This window comes from Apus apus, chromosome 5 (assembly GCF_020740795.1).
Source record: "Apus apus isolate bApuApu2 chromosome 5, bApuApu2.pri.cur, whole genome shotgun sequence".
Taxonomy (NCBI): Eukaryota; Metazoa; Chordata; class Aves; order Apodiformes; family Apodidae; genus Apus; species Apus apus.
Genome location: NC_067286.1, coordinates 4305131 through 4325922, shown reverse-complemented (window position 1 = coordinate 4325922; position 20792 = coordinate 4305131). Strand labels below are relative to the sequence as shown.

The following is a 20792-nucleotide window of genomic DNA, read 5'->3' as shown; positions in this document are numbered from 1 at the left end:
TAAATCCAGCTCTTGAAACTTGGCATTAAGAGTTTTCTGTTCTCAAAGGGAATAAAAGAACTCAAATCACCAAGTTTACAAATACTCCAATATTCAATTTTACTTTTGGAATTTTTTTCAAGTTCGGATATAAAGTTACTCACCCTCTAATGAAGATATTAAATGAAGCATGAGCCATAAAACAGCTGAGTGTTACAGAAGTCTGATTAAATTAGCATTCTTTCTAACATAAAACCACATTCTAGTGCATTCTATTTCAACTATGAAGTTTCCACTTTCTGTTATTTTCTGGTTCTAATACTACCAATCAGAATACTTCTCTACCCACAATTATACTATCTATTCAGGTAATTAAAACATCACCTTTTCAGATAAGAAATGCCAGGACATCCACAGATGCACATTTCTAGTTCTCTCTATTTTTGCTTTGTTTCTTTTTCCTTTCACTTCTTATGAACAGTTAAATAAATAATAAACAGTATGGCAGAGGGCATTTCCTTAACTTTTGCACGAGAAAGCACCTGTTCTTTAGGTACATATTTTTTATTACCTTCCTCTTTTACTACAGTGAGTAAGGATGACAGGTTACAACGTTTTCAAGGATGCTACTGCAGCAATTAAAAATTAAACTGATAAGCACATGAGTAATCTTTCAGTGGTCACCACTCGTTCATCTAAGCCTTTCATCGCTCAAATATAATCTGGAAGTCTCCGACCTGTCCTTAAAATTGATCTAAATGTTACACCAAATTCTACTAGAAATTGTGCTTTAACTTTCACAATGTTGGGATCTTACATTGTGCACCCAATTTAAGATCCTAAGTCAGGACTATTCTCAAGTTACATTCATGTCTCATGTACAGAAAAGTGTCTGTGCATCATCTCATAACATAAGCATAAATCACATAACTGAATTTATTTATTGATATGTATATTAATGAAATCCCTTTACTGGATTGAGTGACCTGTTCAGTAGACAATAAAACTCAGAAAAGGCTTGGATTGCTTCATCTTAGTTTCCTCATCTTTAAGGATACAGAAGCTCACTTTCCCAAACGAGTTCCCACATTTTGCTCTTTGTGCTGAGCTAGCCAAAAGGAGTGCTACCCTGAGCTATCTTTAAATATTTCCTGCAATTGTTTACTCCATAGGCTATTAATAAGGACAACTCATCTCATACAAACAGAATCTTTCTAATTATTAAAATTATTTAGTCAAACAACATAGAGGCAGACATAACAAATGCTTGGGTCCAAACTGCTGTTTTAGAGGCCACAACTCCACAAAACTATTCTTAGCTCCCTAAGATGTACAGGGGTCTGGTTCCTAGACCAAAAATCTATCAACCTGAGCTAGAGATCCAAGGTCCATGTGTAAGAGAAGGGCAATTCACAGCATGGGATTCACATCAGTGAGCCTGCTGAGCAGGAAATGGCCTGGGTTAGTTGACAAAAAAAAAAATATATATTGACAAGGGTTTAGCTCAAATCCCAACTCTCCTCCAGGCTTAGAGGCCTCACTGCATTCGACGGGGAGACACCTCTACACCAAAGTGTGTAGGTACCTAATTCCTACTTAAGCACTTAAAACACCCATTAAAGTCATGAGAATTTAAGGATTTAAATTGAAGATTAAGAGCTGAAGTATCTTTAGGAATTGATCCTCTCTCTAAAAAGGCGACAACCTTCTTTTTTTCTTTTTCCAACAGACAGAGGAGAAAGAAGCGGCTTCTTCCCTCTGTTCAACAGCTCAAACACTAAATGTGTTCAGACACATTGAGTGTCCAGGTCACTCCTCCACTTTAGAGGATTCACATTGCCATTTCCCTGGCCACCATCCCAACGATCAGAGCAAACTTGTCTGCAGGTGAAGCTTGGACTGGTTTATGTTTGCTCATAAAAGATTCACCAGCAGGGATTGAAATTTCCCTTGTAAGGCCAATGGTTGAGGCACTTACCAAGGCAAGGGAAAAGGTCTGACAGCTTGTCTCTAACATGAGAACTATACATTTTCTTTCTGCTGCACTCCTTTTCATCATATGCTGTAACTAGTTCACTATTCGTACACAAGAAAAATAAACTATTTCCTCCTCCTCATACAGCATATTTAACTCTTCAACTATTTAACATATAGCATAACTTGTCTACCTACTATATTCTTATTTAACTTAATTTAATTAACCATGGCATTTACTGGATACAGAAAGTTTGTTCCTGGAGGGGCTGTGAGCCCTTTCATCCCCTGAAGAAACAAAACCAGAGAGATTGCTCAGCTAGGGATCCTAAAAAAACTTCTGTAGAAGGTTTTTTAAAAATCCATACCCACATGTTTCAAACCACCAGAATAACATACTGATGAAGAGAGAAAGAAACACATCACAAAACTGAAAAGGACTTCATTCCAATCGCATCAGGGAACTGCCAGTAGGTAAGCCCTGTTATGATTTTAATAACACTTTCTTACTAAATATTGCATTCCAACAAAAACCTCATTTGCTGAGCTTAAAAGCAGTATCTCATGTGACTTTTAAGTTGAATCAAGGTAACATTCAATGACGTGGGCAGTCACCTGAGATGTGCAGATGAATGTCATTTAAAGTGTCATCATGAAGCTCAGATAACTTGATTCAAGTCTACCTTACTAACTCAAAAGAGCCACGTGGGGTTTTTTTTAATCACTACAAATAGCCCATGGAGGGTTTGCTTAATTTTTTGGTAGAAAAAAAAAACAAACAAACCTGTCAGTAGTGGCCATTGGTACTCATAAGCAGAGTTTTCTTTTGTGAGAACTTACCATTTCTTCTGCGTGTGCTGCACTTTCTAATCTGCTCTGCAAACAGCAAAGACAGGATTGTTTTATCTGTTGGTTACAAGCACTGCTCCTGTCCCTGTGGCAATGGGCAAGTCTCTGTATCATTACTGCTTTGTGAGGTCAACTCCTGGTCCCCTGGGAGACGCATTCTTGGAATCCAGAGTGTTGGGAACTGCAGCAACTCAACAATGCTGGGCCCCAGCAATCAGCTGCTGCTTTTGTGGGGCCACACTGAGCTCTAGTTCCACTGGAAGTGAAATTCAAGGACCCCATGTAGAGGCAAAGAAACCTTTTCAGTAAAGACACACAAAAAAAAAAAGGTCAGTGCTCCAAACATGGAAATAAGAATGATAAAAGGCTTGGGAAAGTACTTGTATTCTGCTTAAACCACTTGTAAATAGCTGTTCAACTCTCCCAACATGCCCACCTAGAGACAGTGAGGCAAGAACAGCTAAAAGCAGGATATTTAACTATTCACTTCTAGAGCCAGCAAGTAAAACTGCTGTCCTAAGCTTCAGAGAAAATAGATTCTGACCACAGGAATCAGCAAAGTTCTCAGAAATCTCAGCTAAAATCAAGAACCTTATCAAAAAAATAAGAAATGATGGAGAGGCTACATATCTAAGCTGTCCAAACAAATTAAAAAAGTCAATCACATTCAAGTGCGCCTGGGGTTTGCATCAAGTTTCATGAGACATCTAGAAAAAATATGGCTGGCACCTTTTGAAAGGAAAGATACCATTTGCAGTAAATGAGAATTTAGTATAAAATGCAACAAAAGCAGCTGGTGAGTAACTAGGCTTTGCTCAGATATGACAAATGCAGCCTCTTAGTACAACAAAATACTAGCAAGGAACAAACAAGGAAACCCAAATGTTTTCTGTGTCAGTAAGTTCCATGCAGTTCAAATGTGTTTAGTCCCTCCTCAATACACGGTTTGGTTAGTGCAGTTTTGATAGCACTCCCACTGTCTGCTTTTCATGCAAAAATTAATTACTTCTATCTGTCAGGCATCATAAGCTCTATTACACTAAAATGAGGTTTGGTTTGTTCATTTCTCTGATGTTTTAATTATTGCAACAAGATTACAACAGACAAACAACAGCCCAAAGGTACAGATGTAGCTATGCATGTAGCATGCAGCTATGAGTGATGTTTCTCTTCATAAATAAGCAACTCACATTATCAGAGGTTACAACACTTTTTCTGGTAACTTCACAGTTTATGAACATCCTTTAGCATTGCCCCTCATCTCAACAAAGTGACTCTGTGATAATGAGCAAACATCACTCTTTCTTTGACAGAGGTAATGGAGGGAAATACATGAAACTTGATGTGAGATACTTGAAGTCATTAAATGGAAACGCACAGCACACACAGCAAAGAACAATTATTTGATCATACACTAACATTTATCCTCATCCCTACATCTCACTACACACATTCAAGCCAACTTTGATGGCTAAATTTTAAAAGAGTTGGTTTATAAGGGCAGAGGAACATGAGAACTGAGCACTGCATTCAAGTCAAAATTCAGGTAAACTCCTCAGGCAATGTTCAGTTCAATACTTCACAGCAGCATCATACCTGCCTCACAATATTTTGAGGACTCTGTTTTGTGGTTTTCTTGGATCTAGAGGATCTTTAAGGTCCCTTCTAACCCCCAGCCATTCTACAATTCTATGATATAGTGCAAGTAACAGTGCACTAGATACACACAGGAAAAAGCTCTTAAACCTTTCAGTAAGTTGTACTTCATCCACACATACGTTATCACATCAGCACTTAACTACCACAGGCCACCTCATGAGCAACAAAGCTAACTGGTGGACAGATTACTGAGCTGAACTTCACAGCCCAAACATGCTGGAGAAATCAAGAAACTGGGTGCTGTCTAGGGGTCCTCCCAAATCTGACCAACGCTACTTCTTGTATCGGAAAAGCCAGAAGTGGAACAAGGAACAGCTTTCAGCTCTAGTTTCCCCAGTGGCCACCAGGGGAGGACCAACACATGGAAAGCATGGACCATACAGCACTTGACAGCCCTACTCTCAGCATTTTTTTCAGTTCTAATCATGTGAAGCTACACAAGTCCATGTGTGAGTGCAAGTTCGCATTATTTAGATTCAATAAAATCTCCGCACGGTACTTGACTGATGTGCCACTTTCTGTCATGTGTGTCTTCAATTTCAAGGGCTATCATGTACTCATCCCATTTTACCTACAGTCACTCGTTTGGTGCCAAGAGGTTGACTCCCTATTAGAATCAAATCACAACAGTCACTTCTGACAAGTTGTTTTGGTTTGTTGTTTTTTGTTGTTTTTTTTTCAAAAAAAGCCAAACAAATACAGCCACTTATTCTTTCACCTTGCACTGGAGAACATTAGTTCTCCAGTTAACAGTATCATCCCAAGCATGACAGTTGGAATAGTCCTTTTCTAGTAAAGCCCTAACAAAGGTTTCAGCTCAAGGTGGACTCCAACCAGTTCCACACTTCTGCATTTTTTCCAGCTGTCTGTGGCTTTCTGTTGTTATGCCCTGACACGGTTTGACATGGGGCAGCATGCCACACTGCAGCTCCCCCGTGGTGGAAATTAACTACTGACCCTTTCCAGTGACTGCCTGCCCTGTGGAGCAGGACATTGCAGACCTCTTCACTTGCAGGCCAAGTTTGTTGTAGAAACTGACAGTTCTCATTGAAGAACTTACTGCAGCTTCCTACTTTTCACAGAGATCCCTCTGCCTTACTTCCATCACCACATGCAGTACATGCCTACAGAATTTTTCTAGGCTTACCAAAATAAATTTTAAAGAAGAAACTAATAACACAAAAAAGCAGGATTTTACTTTAGCTAAAATGAAGCTGGTCTAGGATTTCAGCTTCAAGCCATATTCCCACATTTTCTTCCTCTCACCTGAAACACAGTCTCTTGTCTTGTACTTAGGTTATAAAGCTTCCTGGAAAACAAACCCAGTTTTTATTATACAACTGAATAACACCTATCACAATGAGAACCTGTGTCCAAAAACCTAAGTCCTAGACACTGTGGAAATAATAACTCCTCTATCTGTTCTCATGCTATGTGACAAATAAACATGCTTACTGATAAATCTGATCACAGAACGGTTGGAAAGAACCTCTGAGATCAGAAAGGCCAACCATCATCACAAAAAACCCCAACCAAACAAAACCTAACAAAAAAAACAACCAAACAAAAAACCCCACAAAAACAAACCCACACAAAAAAAACCCCACACTCAAAACACACACACACAAAAAACCCCAAACAAACACAAACACCACACACATTCTACAAAATAACACCCACAAAAAACCCTACAGTCTCAGCCAGGAGAGCATGAAGTTCCACATCTACAGGTTTCTTGAACACCTGCAGGGATGGTGACTCAACCACCTCTCTGGGCAGGATGTTCCAGTGGCTGACCACTCTTTCATTACAGAAATTCTTCCTAATGTCCAACCTAAACCTTTCCTGCCACAACTTTGGGCCATTTCCTCTGGTCATGTCTTTATTCACTTGGGAGATGAGGCCAACACCCACCTCCCTACCATCTCCTTTCAGGTAGTTGTAGAGGGCAATGAGGTCTCCCCTCAGCCTTCTCTTCTCCAAACTCAACAACCCCAGTTCCCTCAGCCACTCCTCATATGACTTGTTCTCTAGACCCTTTACCAGCTTGGTACATCTCCTCTGGACATGCTCCAGCACTTCACGAGTAAGTCAAAACCCCAAGACTACGATGGCATCGTATAGCTACCCTGAAACTGCAATGGCATCTCTTAAGGAAGGCCAACTATAAAATTAGCAAAAACCAAAACACCGGAACTTCAGTGGCACACTACAAGCACATTGATTCAGGTTAATCTTATATATATAAGGGGTATCTCCTGTCTACGTGCCTACCATAACATTATTCTTGCAATTCAGCTAAGCACTACAAAGCAGTTCAGTCCTGCTGTTGGTTAAACAACTGCAACAAAAATATTCTCAATTTTTTCCAAGAAGCAAGACATTTTTTTCTTGATATAGCCAAGCGACAATCTAATATGCCCCACTATATAAAGCCAGCCTATGATAAGACATACAACTGACATATGTTCAAAGAAAATTCCCCTAGGGTTTAAACACACCCCTGATCAGGAATATCAAAGAACATCGACTGATGCTGCTGCAGTTCAGACAGCCCTAACTCAGTTTATCCCCTGTAGCTCCAAACAGTTTAACAGATGATACAGTCTTTCCATCTGTGGTCCAAAATACCTCCTACAGCTTTATGTATATTTAAAGGAATAACAGTGCCAGCTTTTACGCTAATTGTTGGATACATGTTTTTATATCACAACAAAAACATTTCAGCATTATCTCTTTAACTCAAGCAATATTATTTTCCAAGACTTAAGTCAAAGAAATTGCACCAATCGACCAGGTTATAGATTCAAAGATTTTTTATTTTTTTTTTTTTAAACTAATTCCATTTAACAGGAAATAGGCAGCTCATGTTCCCTGTATCCTTCGTTGAGAAGGAGGGTATAATGACTGTATCGCAGCTCTGCAGTCCCAGAAGGACCATCTCAGTCTCCTTTAAGTTGTTTTTGTTTTTTGAAGGATAGGGAGTTATTAACTGTAACAGAAACTCATGCAAGTTCAAATAAAGAAAATACTTTACTATAAACGGGTTGCTTTTCCCTCAAGATTTCTAATTTTCTTGCAGTTCCTAACTCTGACACTTTCTGGCTGTCTCTGGCACCAATTCTTGAGAATGTAATATGCCTACTGATTTCACAGGGGTCAGATTAAGGCTGTGAAGAAAATGAGGGAAAATTTCTCAGTTTTAGTAATAACATTAAAGGAAAAGGTCTCAAGTCGGTCACTTTAGAATTAATTAAAATAGAGAAGAAACTACCAGGGAATTATTTATGTACAAAGGGGATTATGGCCAACACTAAAATGTTTACAAAATCAATGGGGTGGCGGGGAAACAGATACAGCTCGGAGGAATTCATATTGATTATATCCCTGTGTAGTCCAAGATACAGCTCTTTTTCCTGTGTCCCTCATTAGTTCATTTCAAGATTTCTGTGAATTGCAAAATAAGACAGAACTGAGTTCCTGTTATTTACATTGTGTTAACTATGAAAAAAAGAATCCTACTTACCTGGAATAGAAATTAATTTGTTTCCAAATGTTTAATGAGAGAGGAATGTTCAGTTCTCCTCCACATTCATCATCTGTTGCACATTAATGAATATCCAATTATGCCAATACTAACCAAGAACCAACTGCCAGAATCTGTTAGCATTCAGACTGAGTTGCCACTTCCCCTGTGTAACCACAAGTACTCTTGGCAACCAAAACAGTGCATGGCAAAAGCTGTGTGTCTTTTTAACACCCAGTGTTCTCTAGCCTTTTACACAGGCTAGCACTGACAGTAAAACCAGCAAGGTGCTAATTACTAGAAGGTATGTTAGTGCACTGCAGCTGTTGTGCTGTCAAGCATCAGCTGCCCCTCCAGCCACAAAGACGTGCCATGTTTTAGCCAAATCCAGTATTACTGTTTGTACAGACAGGTTGTTAGATGAAAACCACACGGAGTGGCAATGCTAGGCTCTGAAGTGATTCTCATGGAAAAGAAAGACTGGAAATTGTGGCTTACGTTCTTTCACAAACTGAATGCACTTCAGATTGCTGCTGACCTTTTCACAATAGCGCTGATGCAGCCAGCTACACTGAAAGCCTAAAAGTAAATGAAGTGACCTAAGGGGTTACAGGTTAAAGCAAGCCGCAGAACAAAGCAGAAGGTCTGGCCTTCAAAGGTTAATGTCCATGTCACTTGTGCCGAACTGAAAGGAGGAAACTTCATTACCAACATATAGCGATTTTTAAATAAACATTATCATTCCAGTGAACCAGAGCACTTCACTGAAAAATATTTCACATGCATGAATCTGGAACCTCTAAAACTAGAGTCTTAAGAGTGTCAATCAGCCTAATCATTGGTTACACAAACTCTAATATCTAGAAATACTCTTGATCTTTCCATGCGCTTGCCCAATTTTCCATTTTGTCAGTTAAGTTACGACACAAGTCAATGTCAGTACTGCAAAATTCATCCTGTTTTGCCTAAGAAACTCACAATGGAAAGAATGTCCATATTCTGAAGGTAAGGAAGAGTTTCATAGCTTCACGGAGAGAAAATAATCAGGACTGCTCCTACTCCTGGAAACAGGAATGCATCAGCAACAATTTCAGGCTGTCATGGAATCCCATGTAAGCCAACTAACAGCATAGTCATGACATCACCAAATGCTAAATCAGCTCTGCACAAAACTGTTCCTGCCTTATGGAAGGAAGACTGGGAAGCAAGGGAACAAAAACCTGAGAGATCTGCTCCTGAGGAAAACGTGGGAACGGCAACAGCTACTTCTTGAACATCCACCACGATGTTCTAGTAATGCCCTATTTTACAATCTGTGCCTTGGGCAGCAGAAGCAATGCTGAGCCCTTCCTCTCGGGCTCTCAACACATGGAAAGCAGAGAGTAAATGCGTGGCCAACCTGCTCCGATGGAGGTTTGCTGCCTGCCTTGCCTGTGCCTGCAGCCAGCCCTCAGGCAACCAGTCATTTTTCAGTGCAAACTCTTTGCAAATTAGATCATCTCTCTTTTTGCAAAACACAGCATGTCTCTGGGCTAACACTAGCTCAACATTCATGTCTGAAGATGCTGTTGTGTATTCATATAATTATCCCAGCACTAATAGCTACCAATATGTACAGATGCATGCTCTGGTGAAAGCTTGAAGGGAAAATATGAGTCATAAGAATTAGGAAAACAAAACAATGAAAATTAAGATGAGAAGTAAACAATCCTACAGAAGATGAGAAATAAAAAGCAGTTTGCATTGCCCATTTTATCCTGATAACTGTCAAACACTTTCTTAAGTCTGCGAGCAGAGAGAAAATGATTTTTTTTTTTACTATTGAAACACAGTGATCCCTACAGGGACAACTGGTATGAAGCATATAGAGCTTCAGTGAGGGAGCTCAGGAGAAGATACAAACACAGCAAGATCTTCAACAGAACCAATAAAAATATTATGCAATTAAATAAGAAATAGTCACTACTGAAAAGAAAAACTGAGGTGTCTAATGTAGAAATTAAAGGAGGAAGTTAAAAGACAGTGCTAAGAAAAACAGACAGTGAAAAAATTCTAGAGTACCCAAAGGGTATTTTGAAATTTACCCTTAGGTATGAAGAACAGACTGTTTCCAAACTGGCTGAAAAAACTATAAGGTATCTTTTCAGAAAAAAATGTGAATACTGAAAGTATTTTGAGAGTTAGCAAATCAATAGGAAACTAACATCAATTTAAGAGTTATCTTTGTAGATGCTGTCCATACTTTTGTCCTAATTTCAATTGAATCAAAGTCCTTCTCTAACTTCTCTTAACTCTTTTCCCCAGCCTCCAAAAACATTCAAGTACAAAGAAGAAGATGATTAAACAGAGGTAGATGTCTTAGAAGAAAGCACTTTTAAAGAGATTCTTCAGAGACAGCTACTTACCAAAATGAAATTTGTCTGTTACAAATCTTCAAGACTAAGAGGAATTATCTTTCTAAAAAGTAAATATGTGCATGAATATTTTATATAACAGCTTTCCTCAGCTGTCAATAACATTAAGTAAATTAGAAAAAAAAAGGGGGGGGGGAACCTTAATATATAAGCAGCTTGCTTACTGTTCTACACTTACTTCAGTCTACTTTGTGGTATTATTTTGCTGTCCCTTATCAATTACCTTCATCCAGTAAACCTCACAATATCCCAGCAAGAGAAGAAAGGATTTTGCTAACACTGTTATCCCAGTTTCCAGACAGAAAAGCAAAACAGAGAAACCTCTACAGACATAAACCAGGAAACAGAACCTACATCCATGAAGGCTCAGGTAAAGCTTCGTTTTCTTACCAGGACAGAGCAATTGAAAAATACAGTCTTATATTTAGTTTCAGTTCAACTGTTGCTCTTCATGCAATACAGTAAGAAAACAGTATGTTGCCCTTTTTCTTAATTAAAATTGTAAATGTGTTGCCATAAGTTAATTACACTGAAAAAACAGGGAATTGTTTTATTATTTGAAAGTAAAACTTAACACAAATATATCTCAATTTGAGCTGGGAGCAGAAGCAGATGTATTAAAATTGCTACATACCAGTGTAAACCTGCTGCATCTGGGTAATGTCAAAAGCTCTATGTCTCTCAACAAATTCAGCATAGATTGCCCTTAATACAGACACACCCCGGGTATAACAAACAGGGTATAACTCAATTCCAATTAATCTGAACAAAAGCCATAAGCAGGCCTGCCAGAAAAGGATACAACATACGCATGCTGAAATCCTACAAAGAAAGTAGAGAGTTAACCATAAAGGAAAGCTCCAGGTTATCAATAACAGCTTTTCCAATGATTTCTTAACTTTTGTGCTTTGTTTTTTATATGCACATTACCTCTGAATAGCCAGAAACACAACATTAAGTCACTTCATAAATCTTGCAGGAAAAAATGTGTCAGTATAAACTGACATTTGTCATGGATTTAGAGACTCTTGTACTTGCAGAACCAATTTTGGTTTTCCATTACTGTAAACAAAGAACATTCACACAAAGCAAAAAGCAATAGATAATATTTACTGAAACAGCCCCCAGTTATGCTATTACCAAGGGCAAAACACATTATATTAGAAAGAATAATAAAAAGTATTTTTATGAGAAAACATGATTTTTCCATTTAGGTTTGGTTGTTTGGGGTTTTTTTGACTGAAGGATAAAAGCTTCATTTCATTCAGTAGTTTCCCAAAAAAATTAACAGTTGTGGGGAGAAAGGGGTGGTTGGTTGCTCTTTTCTTTTGTAACTACCTTTAGGTAGAGCACGGCCTTCAATTTTAATGCTGTAACCGGTCAACAGGAAACATCTGCTAGATGTCCTTTTCTGGGTGCACAAGCTGCTGTATTTGTGACCTATATCACAGACCCTGGGCATTCTACGTTTCCTGGCTCCCCAAAGCACCTCTCTGGAGGTCATCTAGTCCAACTCCCCTGCTAACGCGCATTACTTAGGGCTGCACCCAGGTGGGTCTTGAGTATCTCCAGAGAAGGGGACTCCACAGCCTCCCTGGGCAGCCTGTTCCAGGGCTCTGTCACCCTCACTGTAAAGAAGTTTTTCCTCATATTGAAATGGAACCATGCATTCCTCTCCTGTTCTCCATGACTGCTTTTAAGAGCTGAGCACACAATTTTTAGCAACTTGTCTAGAAGCTCTGGTAAGTGACTTCCATTCACGTCCAAGCAAAGCTTCCTCATTATACGAAAACATTTTTCAGCATTTTACAGTCCAGTTCACAAGCAAACACATTTCTGATCATCACTACAAGAAACACTCAGATTTTTTTTCTTTGCTTCGCTGCCACACGTTTGCTCTTCTAAATTTTTCCCTCCTTCACTGACATCAGCAGAAAATGTGACAGGAGCTCTACTGTGTCATAATTTGATGGAAGAATTTTGGCAATACCAGGATCAATACAAAGGCTTAACAGATAAAGAATAGCAAGAGCTCTTCTGCTCACAAGGCTTAGTATATACGTATCATGTCACCATTCATTGCATAGATTACTCCCTCTTTCAGGGCTGGAACAGGCAAATTAAAAATAGTGCAAATAATGTAAAGAAATTAACCTGACCCAGCAGGAACATACAATGATTTTTCCTTTCTCCTAATGGTCAGCTTTTAAGCCAGATTCTGTGACAATTAGCAGCCAACAATATCTCACTGGGTTTCACATTTAAAAAGGAGATAAAGCTGTATTTTTAGAAGTAGTTAGAAGTGAATGCTGCAAAGTGCAGTTTATGAGGCACTCAAACTTTAGGTGACCTCCTAGAGAGGTTGTCCTAAAGAGAGAAAGTCAGTCCCATCTCTGCTCCTGCCCACCTGCCCTCCACAAATTCAAAAATAGAGAAATGCCCCCCTGCCCCCAAATCTGGAATGTGGGCACACGAGGAGAACTTGGAGGCTGAATGCAAATATAGATTGGAGAGAAAGTGCTTAAAGACAGACACTGAGCTAAGCCAGTATTGTTTCATTTTGTATTAGAAACGATCAGCCTACTCTTGGCAAATACCAAAGGTAAAAAGCACAGCTTTCTACATGAGACATCAAATTCTGTCTGATACAACTCTGAAGAATGCAACACTGAACCGTAACAGCATTTGTTGAAGGGGAAAGAGCATCCCCAGCCCTTCCATGTGAACAAAAGTCTTAACAGCCTAAAGAGCAGGATTTTCACTGCCATTCTGAAGGGGTGAAAGAGGGTTGGTTTTTTTTCCCCTTTAATAGTAATGATTGCAACCTACTCAAATGCAAGTTACTCACATAAGAACTGACAGTTGCAAGGCTGAACTTCTATGGAGTCATAATTATTTATGACACTTTATTACAATAACTCCAAAACATATGGTTACCTTATTAGAAATTAAAATTTCTTTTCATATAAATCTCAGCATGACTTTACACCGAAAGAGCTGAAGCTACTCCAGGGGATGGCAAAAAAAATGTCACTTTCACCAAAGCACCAGGGTTTGGTAGTTGGAATATGCATTTGAACTAATTCACTTGTAAATATCAAAGTGGTTTTGACAATAGAAATAATCCATCTAGAGTCATATAAGGCATAAACATAATTTTCCAACAAGCTCCTGAATCTTCCTGGTATAAAAATGTTAACATTTTGATGAAAACCTGCTCTCTACTAGCAAGTGTATCAACTCTGCCTTTAAACATATACATTTACTTGGCAGGGGGGAGGGTTTATTATGTTTTTAATTCAATCTCCTCCGCTAGCAGCTCATACCACAAGAAAACTGCAGTCTCATTTATTAAAGCCCATAAATCCACAAATACAGGAGACTGACTGACAAGTGCTTGCCTTTTGATCTTGTTATAAAAGATGAATTTGAGTTCATGCAACGGTTTAGATTATCATTTAAAATAAAGTCTTTTTCCACAAAAACAGTAGGCAGATAAATGTATTATTTGCATCATCTGAACAAGAGAAGGGACTGATCAATAGGATTACATACATCAGTGGAAACTGAAAATTGAAACTGTCAGGTAACTGCAGTCCTAAAAGAGTATGTTAGCAAGTGTGTGTTGATGAAATATTGAACTTGTTATAAAAAACCAACCTGGCACCACATCACAGCTTTACAAAAAGGGCAGGGGTGACAAGGGGTGGGTTTTGTTCTTTTGTGGGTTTGTGGCAAGGGTTGGGCGGTTTGGCGTTTTTTCTTGGTCTGTCATGGGTTGGGGGGTGGTTTTTTTTAAGTCTCCGTGTGAGGACTTGGTTCTAACCGAAATGCTGCCACGGAGGTAGTGTTTGCAGCAGGGATGACCTTCTTGTAACATCTTTAGATTCTTCCCCTGCCCTCCTCCTTGCTACGGTTTCAGCATAAAGAAAAATACAGTGCATTTGCAATGAACACAGACATTTGCCATCAATATTTGTCCCATTTTTTTAAATTCAGGCAGTTTTATCAAGAATCTGACGTGCACAGTTATGCATATATGTCCACCTGTGTGGCACAGAAGATTATTACAGCATCCAGTGACTAAAAACTAACACCTTGTGAGGCAGGTTTTTTGAGAGGACAAGGAACAGAAGGATCATCATTAAAAGCTGACCCAGAAGTCAAGTCAATGGACACCATCCAAGACCATGGCCATACATCACTGCTACACAGAAGGTTTATATGATACCACATAATGTTAATGTCATCTCCCAAGCCACAATGCAGTGAAATTAGAACAGCTGCAATGAAATCACTACAGAGGAGGAGAGGAAAATTCAGCAAAATTCATCTTATTTTATACATCAGCTGTGGAAATATGTTGGATTGACAGCAGATTTTTACTCTGAAGACATGCAGGACTGAGTTTATTCTTTTTCAGTTTAAACTGCTCATGAAAAGTTCTGCACACTAAACAGCTTTTTACGTAGAGGAAGTGATGAGTCAAAGAATTAAACTAGATGTAAGTTTTATGAAGCCCTCTCATCTTCAGAACCATAACAGAAGCCACACTGTATGATGAAAGATTTTCTTTTTCCTCTACGTTTTGCAACAGAAGTAAATTTTATTTTTGTTCTTCATTAAAGCATGCTGATAGCAAGTTGTTTCTGTTTGAAACTACATAATTAATCTTAAAAGGCCAATTTTTCCTCATTTCTGTGAAAATGGGAAAAACACTTTTTTCCTCTGCATATTGCAGTTATTTTTTTCTGAAAGACAATAAACATATTCTGACCAAACCTACATTAAAGTGAGTAACTTTAGAACATAATTTTTCAACGTGTTTACATACCTATCTTTCTGGAAATAATTTTGGGACTACATCTGACATCATCAAAGGAAAAAAAAAAAAAACACTAAGCACCAAAGACATACACATACAGTTCCAGACTGTATGTGTCTGGAACATATCTACAAATTACAAGTAAATTAAATGTGGTTTTATTTTTTAAATAACTAGTGGCAGAATCCTGGGGTTCCAAGCTCACTCTCACTCAGATTGAGAGCTAGATGCCCTTATGTTAGTAAGTTAACCAACACTCCTGTGCTGGGAAAAAATATTGTTCAATAAACCTAAGAAAGAATAGAATTTCTTGCTTTACAAGTTCAAATACTGAGACAACTACTTTGCAGAGCTGTAAATTAAAACACATAAAAAAGGCCAATTAAAAAAAAAATAAGGAAGAGGAAGAAAAATATTAGCCTTAAAATTTTATTGTCAAGTAAGTGAGCTACAAAGCTTCATCTAGTCTGTCGTCAGATGGCTTGGTCTGAAAGCAAAGCCCCCAGCCTCAGAGATGTCTCTAACCCTAGTCACATTGCCTGCCTGCAGCTCTCCTGGCACCATGTGCACTATCAGGCTATTGCAGAAGGGAGTCTGGATGCCCAGCCAGGGAGCAGAACCTACAGGAGACAACCACATGGTAATATGGCTCCTCAGGCTGACAATTTGTCTGGTCTGTCCACATTGCACGCTTGGGTCCATGCTCAGAGGCAAAAGAGCACTCCGTTGTCTCCCAAGGTTTTCACTCATCTTTATGCCACCACCCCCAAATCTGACATCCCAACAAAATAATCATAACTCTTCCTTACACTATCAATTGAGTGGATTTTCTGAATTTGGCTTCCATTTCATAGCTTATGTGGCATTTTATGAAATCAGCAAGAAGGTTTTAAAAACAAATTAAGATAATGTGTTTGGAGCACAAGAGAGAACGAGTGACTTAGTCAAGTTCCTTCTCAGTGAAAGACACTAGTGGTTCTAGAGCATGGTATCCACACCAAAAAAATTTACAGTCGGGTCACAGAAAGAAACTAACTATACTGCCTGAATAAATCCCACAGAAATATATTCTTCACAGATCTTCTCTGTCAATATCACATGTATTTACCAGTAAAGGAGGTATGCATATATATATATATATATAAAGCCAATACAAGACATTCTTAACACCACATTTGCCCTTCTTTAAAAGCAAATCAAATTCACCTGAGATATCCTATCCTAACCACTGCCAAACAGGTGCTTCTGCCAGAGAAAGTGGTTTGTTTGGTTTTTATATTCTTATGACATAGCTTTGTTTTCTTATCTGTTCCTAAAAGACCAACTCAGATTCACACAGTTTGTTTACACTCCTTATATGAGCAGCTGGAAGACAACCCAGAGGGCATGTGTCACCCTACTTGGCTACACAGAGAAAGCACAGCCTATAAAACTATTAATCTTGTAGGTCCACTTCAGTCAACAGATCCTTTCTTATGTGATACCTGTTATCACAGGAACATTCTCTGCTGACCCTAGCTAAGCAAAAAGGGAGAAAATACTGCAGTGCAACATGACAAGACATCTTGTGGTAAGCTACTGTTATCACTTTCACTAGGTGTTTCTTGGTGGCTTAAGTAGTTGGGCATGAAGGACAGAAGGTTAATACTAACTTTCTTGCTTCATGCAGTCTTGTCAGGGTAAATGCCTGCCTCTCCTCACTAACTGGGAGATTCATCCCACTTCAGATTTAAACAGCTGTCACAATGAATCACAACTCAACAGCAATTAGATAATACTCACTTTTGCACCAATAAAACAACCTTGCAGGTAGAAAAGGGCTGTTAATGTTTCAAGCTAAGAAGGTAAGAACGCACAACGGAAATGTGGCAGGACAAAATTATTCTGCTTTTGCTCTTCACTGTGAAATACATAGCAGTAAATCAACACGTTATCTGCAGAAGAGATGGCTGTTTTTCTTGTTAGCATTTAGAAAGTGAGGATAATCATGCTAACAACAAGCCAAGCTTTCTGCTGATCTGGCTTGATCTTTCTCATTTCATATCTCTGAGCTTCAGACTCGCCATGTGCTGACACTTTCCAGTCTCTTTGCATTATGAGGATTGTCCCATCAGTATTTGTGAAGTAGCCACAGGCTATGGAGTTTTCTGGCTTTGAAGCAGCACAGAGTATTTGCAGGTCTGCTCTATGCATCACATAACGTGTCTGGAAGAATCAGCATGAGACAGACTCAGATGAATTCTCTGTTTCAGTCCTGTTAGTTGCCACTAACCTACTGTGCCACGTGTAACTAACTCTCAACTTGAATGCTTGTATCCTGCAGACACTGGCCTCTCCAGCCACTTACGTGATTCCCAGAATCTATCCATCCATGTGAGACAGATAAATGGACACTGGTCCAACACTTGTACCTAAGTATCCCCATCAGTAAACCTCAGTCAACTTGATTAATATAAATGTATCTATCCATCTCTCTGCAAATGATGGATCTTCTAATTATGCCTCATATATACAAGGCCAGTAGGCAGATGTAAAAAAAAATAAAAAATAAAAAAAAATCCACTTTTCTGGTTTTAAGTGAAATACATTGCTCTTACAGAACACTGAGAATCTCCACTCATCTCCTTCATTCATTACAAGCTTCATTCACTTGTTTGTTTTCAGAAACTGCCTTTCCTAAACACATCTACGCTAACAGAACACATACAGGGAGTGGTCATCCTCCATGTATGTTTTGACACAAGGAGCTGCTTATTACTTGAAAAGTAGTTACTGAGAGTGAACAGTAAAAGCCTCTTAGGTTTTTGTTAATTATTTCACAAATTTGCTGATGCCAATTCTCTGACAAAAGCTGGAACCTTTTTAATTTTTCCACCATATCGGAGACACGATTATGTTAAGGTTAAAAAAGAAAGACACAAACACATGTCAAAAGCAAAGCAGACCTAAACACAACTCTTCAGTAACCTTGCAAGATCAAAATGATGCTACAAAGTCCAGCAGGATAACACTGTGTGAATAAGAGCAAGCAGAAACAATGACAAAAACACAGGTTAGGTAAAATAATAACACACATTAGAATTCACAGGCACAATTGTTTCAAATACAGTGGAAGAGATGAGAATGCTGGAAAGCTCCAGGTTAATTATCTAGTGCACTCTGAACTAAGTTGCCACTTACCAGCACATGTCATGAGTATGAAATAGTTTAACCTCACCATCTCAAAGGAAACAGTAATTCTACATATCTTCCTTCCATAGGTGTTGTGTATGTTTACAACTTGTTGTTCATGTGTTTTGTGTACTCAGTTCTTTCACAGTAGACACAGAAATCCAGAACTCCACAAAAAAACCCACCAAAATCCACCCCTGTACTATACCAACACCCTGCTAAGTTGTACCTTCAGATACATGTCTCTGACCTCCTTTATTCAAATTACAGCTTCGCCAAGCATTCGAGAACATCATACAGCCAACTATTAAATGATCCTGTTTAGCAGATTAAACACATAGATGAGAGAAATGAGGTTAGTGAGGCATATAAAGAAATTCTGCAGAAAGGAATAGATGTTCTGTGGAATGAAAAGAAACTCTTCACAGGGCTGAGAGGAGTCCCCTCTTGGCTAATCGATTTGTCAGTCCCCTTGCTAAAGAGCCTGCTCCTCTCTAAATTACCACCTCAGAGCTACTCTCCTTCCAGCAAATCCATAATTTCATAACATCCAGAAAACCTCTCTCATCTATCCCAGGCAACAGTTCTCAGGCAACAAAAGCAGCTGTGTTTGTTCTATTGCCTCATGTTTCACCTACATGCACAGAAGTAAAGGATTTCATTTGCCCTTCAGAAACTTAATGCAACATAGACCAGCTTTGTTGTAATTCCCACTAATTTCTTCAAAAATCTCTTCGTTTTCCCACCAGTATCACTAATGCACTGCTAACATCTCCAAAATTATTTGAGACAAGATGTTTCATGTCTGCTACTAGGTAAATCAAAACACTAAGCACTGATTTTGTTTAAAACAGCAAAAAAGAATACTGGATTCTGTATTATAGCCAATAAAGAACCTTATTACTGCCTTCTGATTTCTGAGTAGTCCTTGCAGTACCTATAAAGCAGTTCTTCTCACAGATTTTTTTGTACAAAAATTTCCCTATATACTTATATCCACTGCCCACCTTTAAAAAGAAATGTGTAAACTGCTTTTCCAGCTACTGCAACTTCATATTATAGAACCATTCAAGTTTTTGTTTGTAGAGAACTGACTAAATATCACAAGATTTGTAGTCGCAATTTACTGAAAAGCTTTATAAACTGCTATTTAAAGCAGTCCTGTTCACTTACATATACTAAAAAGTCTTTTTATTAAAGCAAGAGCATTTAAGCCCAGTCCATGCAATTATTTTTCATTCTTTCATCCTGTCTTCCAAGTCTTGCATTATATTTTAACAGCTTATCAAAAAAGCCATCTCCCTTCCATCACCAGAACTACTGGATAAAGAATCAGGGAAATATTTTTAAGAAGTAGTTCAAAAACTTCCTGTGATGGCCAAAAGATATTGCAGCTTGACATACAACAGCATTCAAAAAACCCCACACCACAATTCAAGGGCAGGAAGGCATGTGGAATATGTTGATTCATCATTTTAGTTTTTCATAAATACATCATAATTATGAATAACAAGCAAGCTCTCGAAATCACCGAGAACCAACAAGAATAACTCCCCATTGCATTTGTTCCTGACAATACACCAACAGAAGTACCTCAGCTAAGAAATAGATTCCTTCTGTATCATAGGAAAACCATTTCCAAAAAGTGCCTGGCCCACAGAAGTACTTCAGGAAGGACTGCAGATCATTTCTGTGCCCAAGCCTCATTACACCCTCACACTCACCTTTCTCACAAATCTCAGCAGAATTCCCACTTCCTACATTAAGACATCTTATAAAGAAGTTTTTGCCCAAACCTAAACATGTTAGAAGGTAGCAGCTATTGTCTGAAAAAGCAGTATCTTGACAATTGCAATGACAGTATGAACATGGTGTGCCAAGGCACAACTGCAACAACAAAGTATTCCCACAGATAGGTCATCATAGCACAGACTTGTAATCTTCAATCTATATTTCCAAAGGCAAAAAGTGCCCTTGTGATCTTCACCATCTTGAAACTGAACTTTGCAATGAAATTCATTCATCAGCCATTGATTTTAAGACTGCTTCTGAGGAGGCTGATAAGGAGACAGGACTCTGAATACTTTGCTTACCTTCACAATACGCCGAGTCCCCCTGGACAGAGAGGTAGCCATTCTTGCATTCACAAGTAGCTTTGGTGTTCCAGTTTTTGCACTCTGAGTTTTCACCACATTTGTGTCCCTCTGCACAGAAGTTATGGCCTGAAACACAAGACACATGCAACCTGGTACTAAATAGATGTTTATTTCGGATTTAATATTTATGTTGATTGCTGAAAATCTTTGGCATTCCAGAAATTCTTTCTCTAAACCTGATGCACACAGGGTTTTGGGATTCCTTCATCAATTCATCTTCAGTAAAGCCACTGTGCTCA

At 38.6% G+C, this 20792-nt stretch overlaps 1 protein-coding gene across 4 annotated transcripts in view; it reads right to left on the bottom strand.

Annotated features, from left to right (window-relative positions):
* Positions 1–20792, bottom strand: part of NELL1 (neural EGFL like 1) — a 287360-nt gene that overhangs the window by 175302 nt on the left and 91266 nt on the right. For 3 of the 4 annotated variants that reach the window (XM_051622053.1, XM_051622049.1, XM_051622050.1), the window contains exon 12: positions 20491–20619. The exons of the other annotated variant lie outside the window; for it this stretch is intronic. In XM_051622053.1, the coding sequence (XP_051478013.1) occupies positions 20491–20619 (129 nt within the window). The remainder of the gene's footprint in view (positions 1–20490; positions 20620–20792) is intronic. 4 annotated transcript variants of the gene reach the window in all.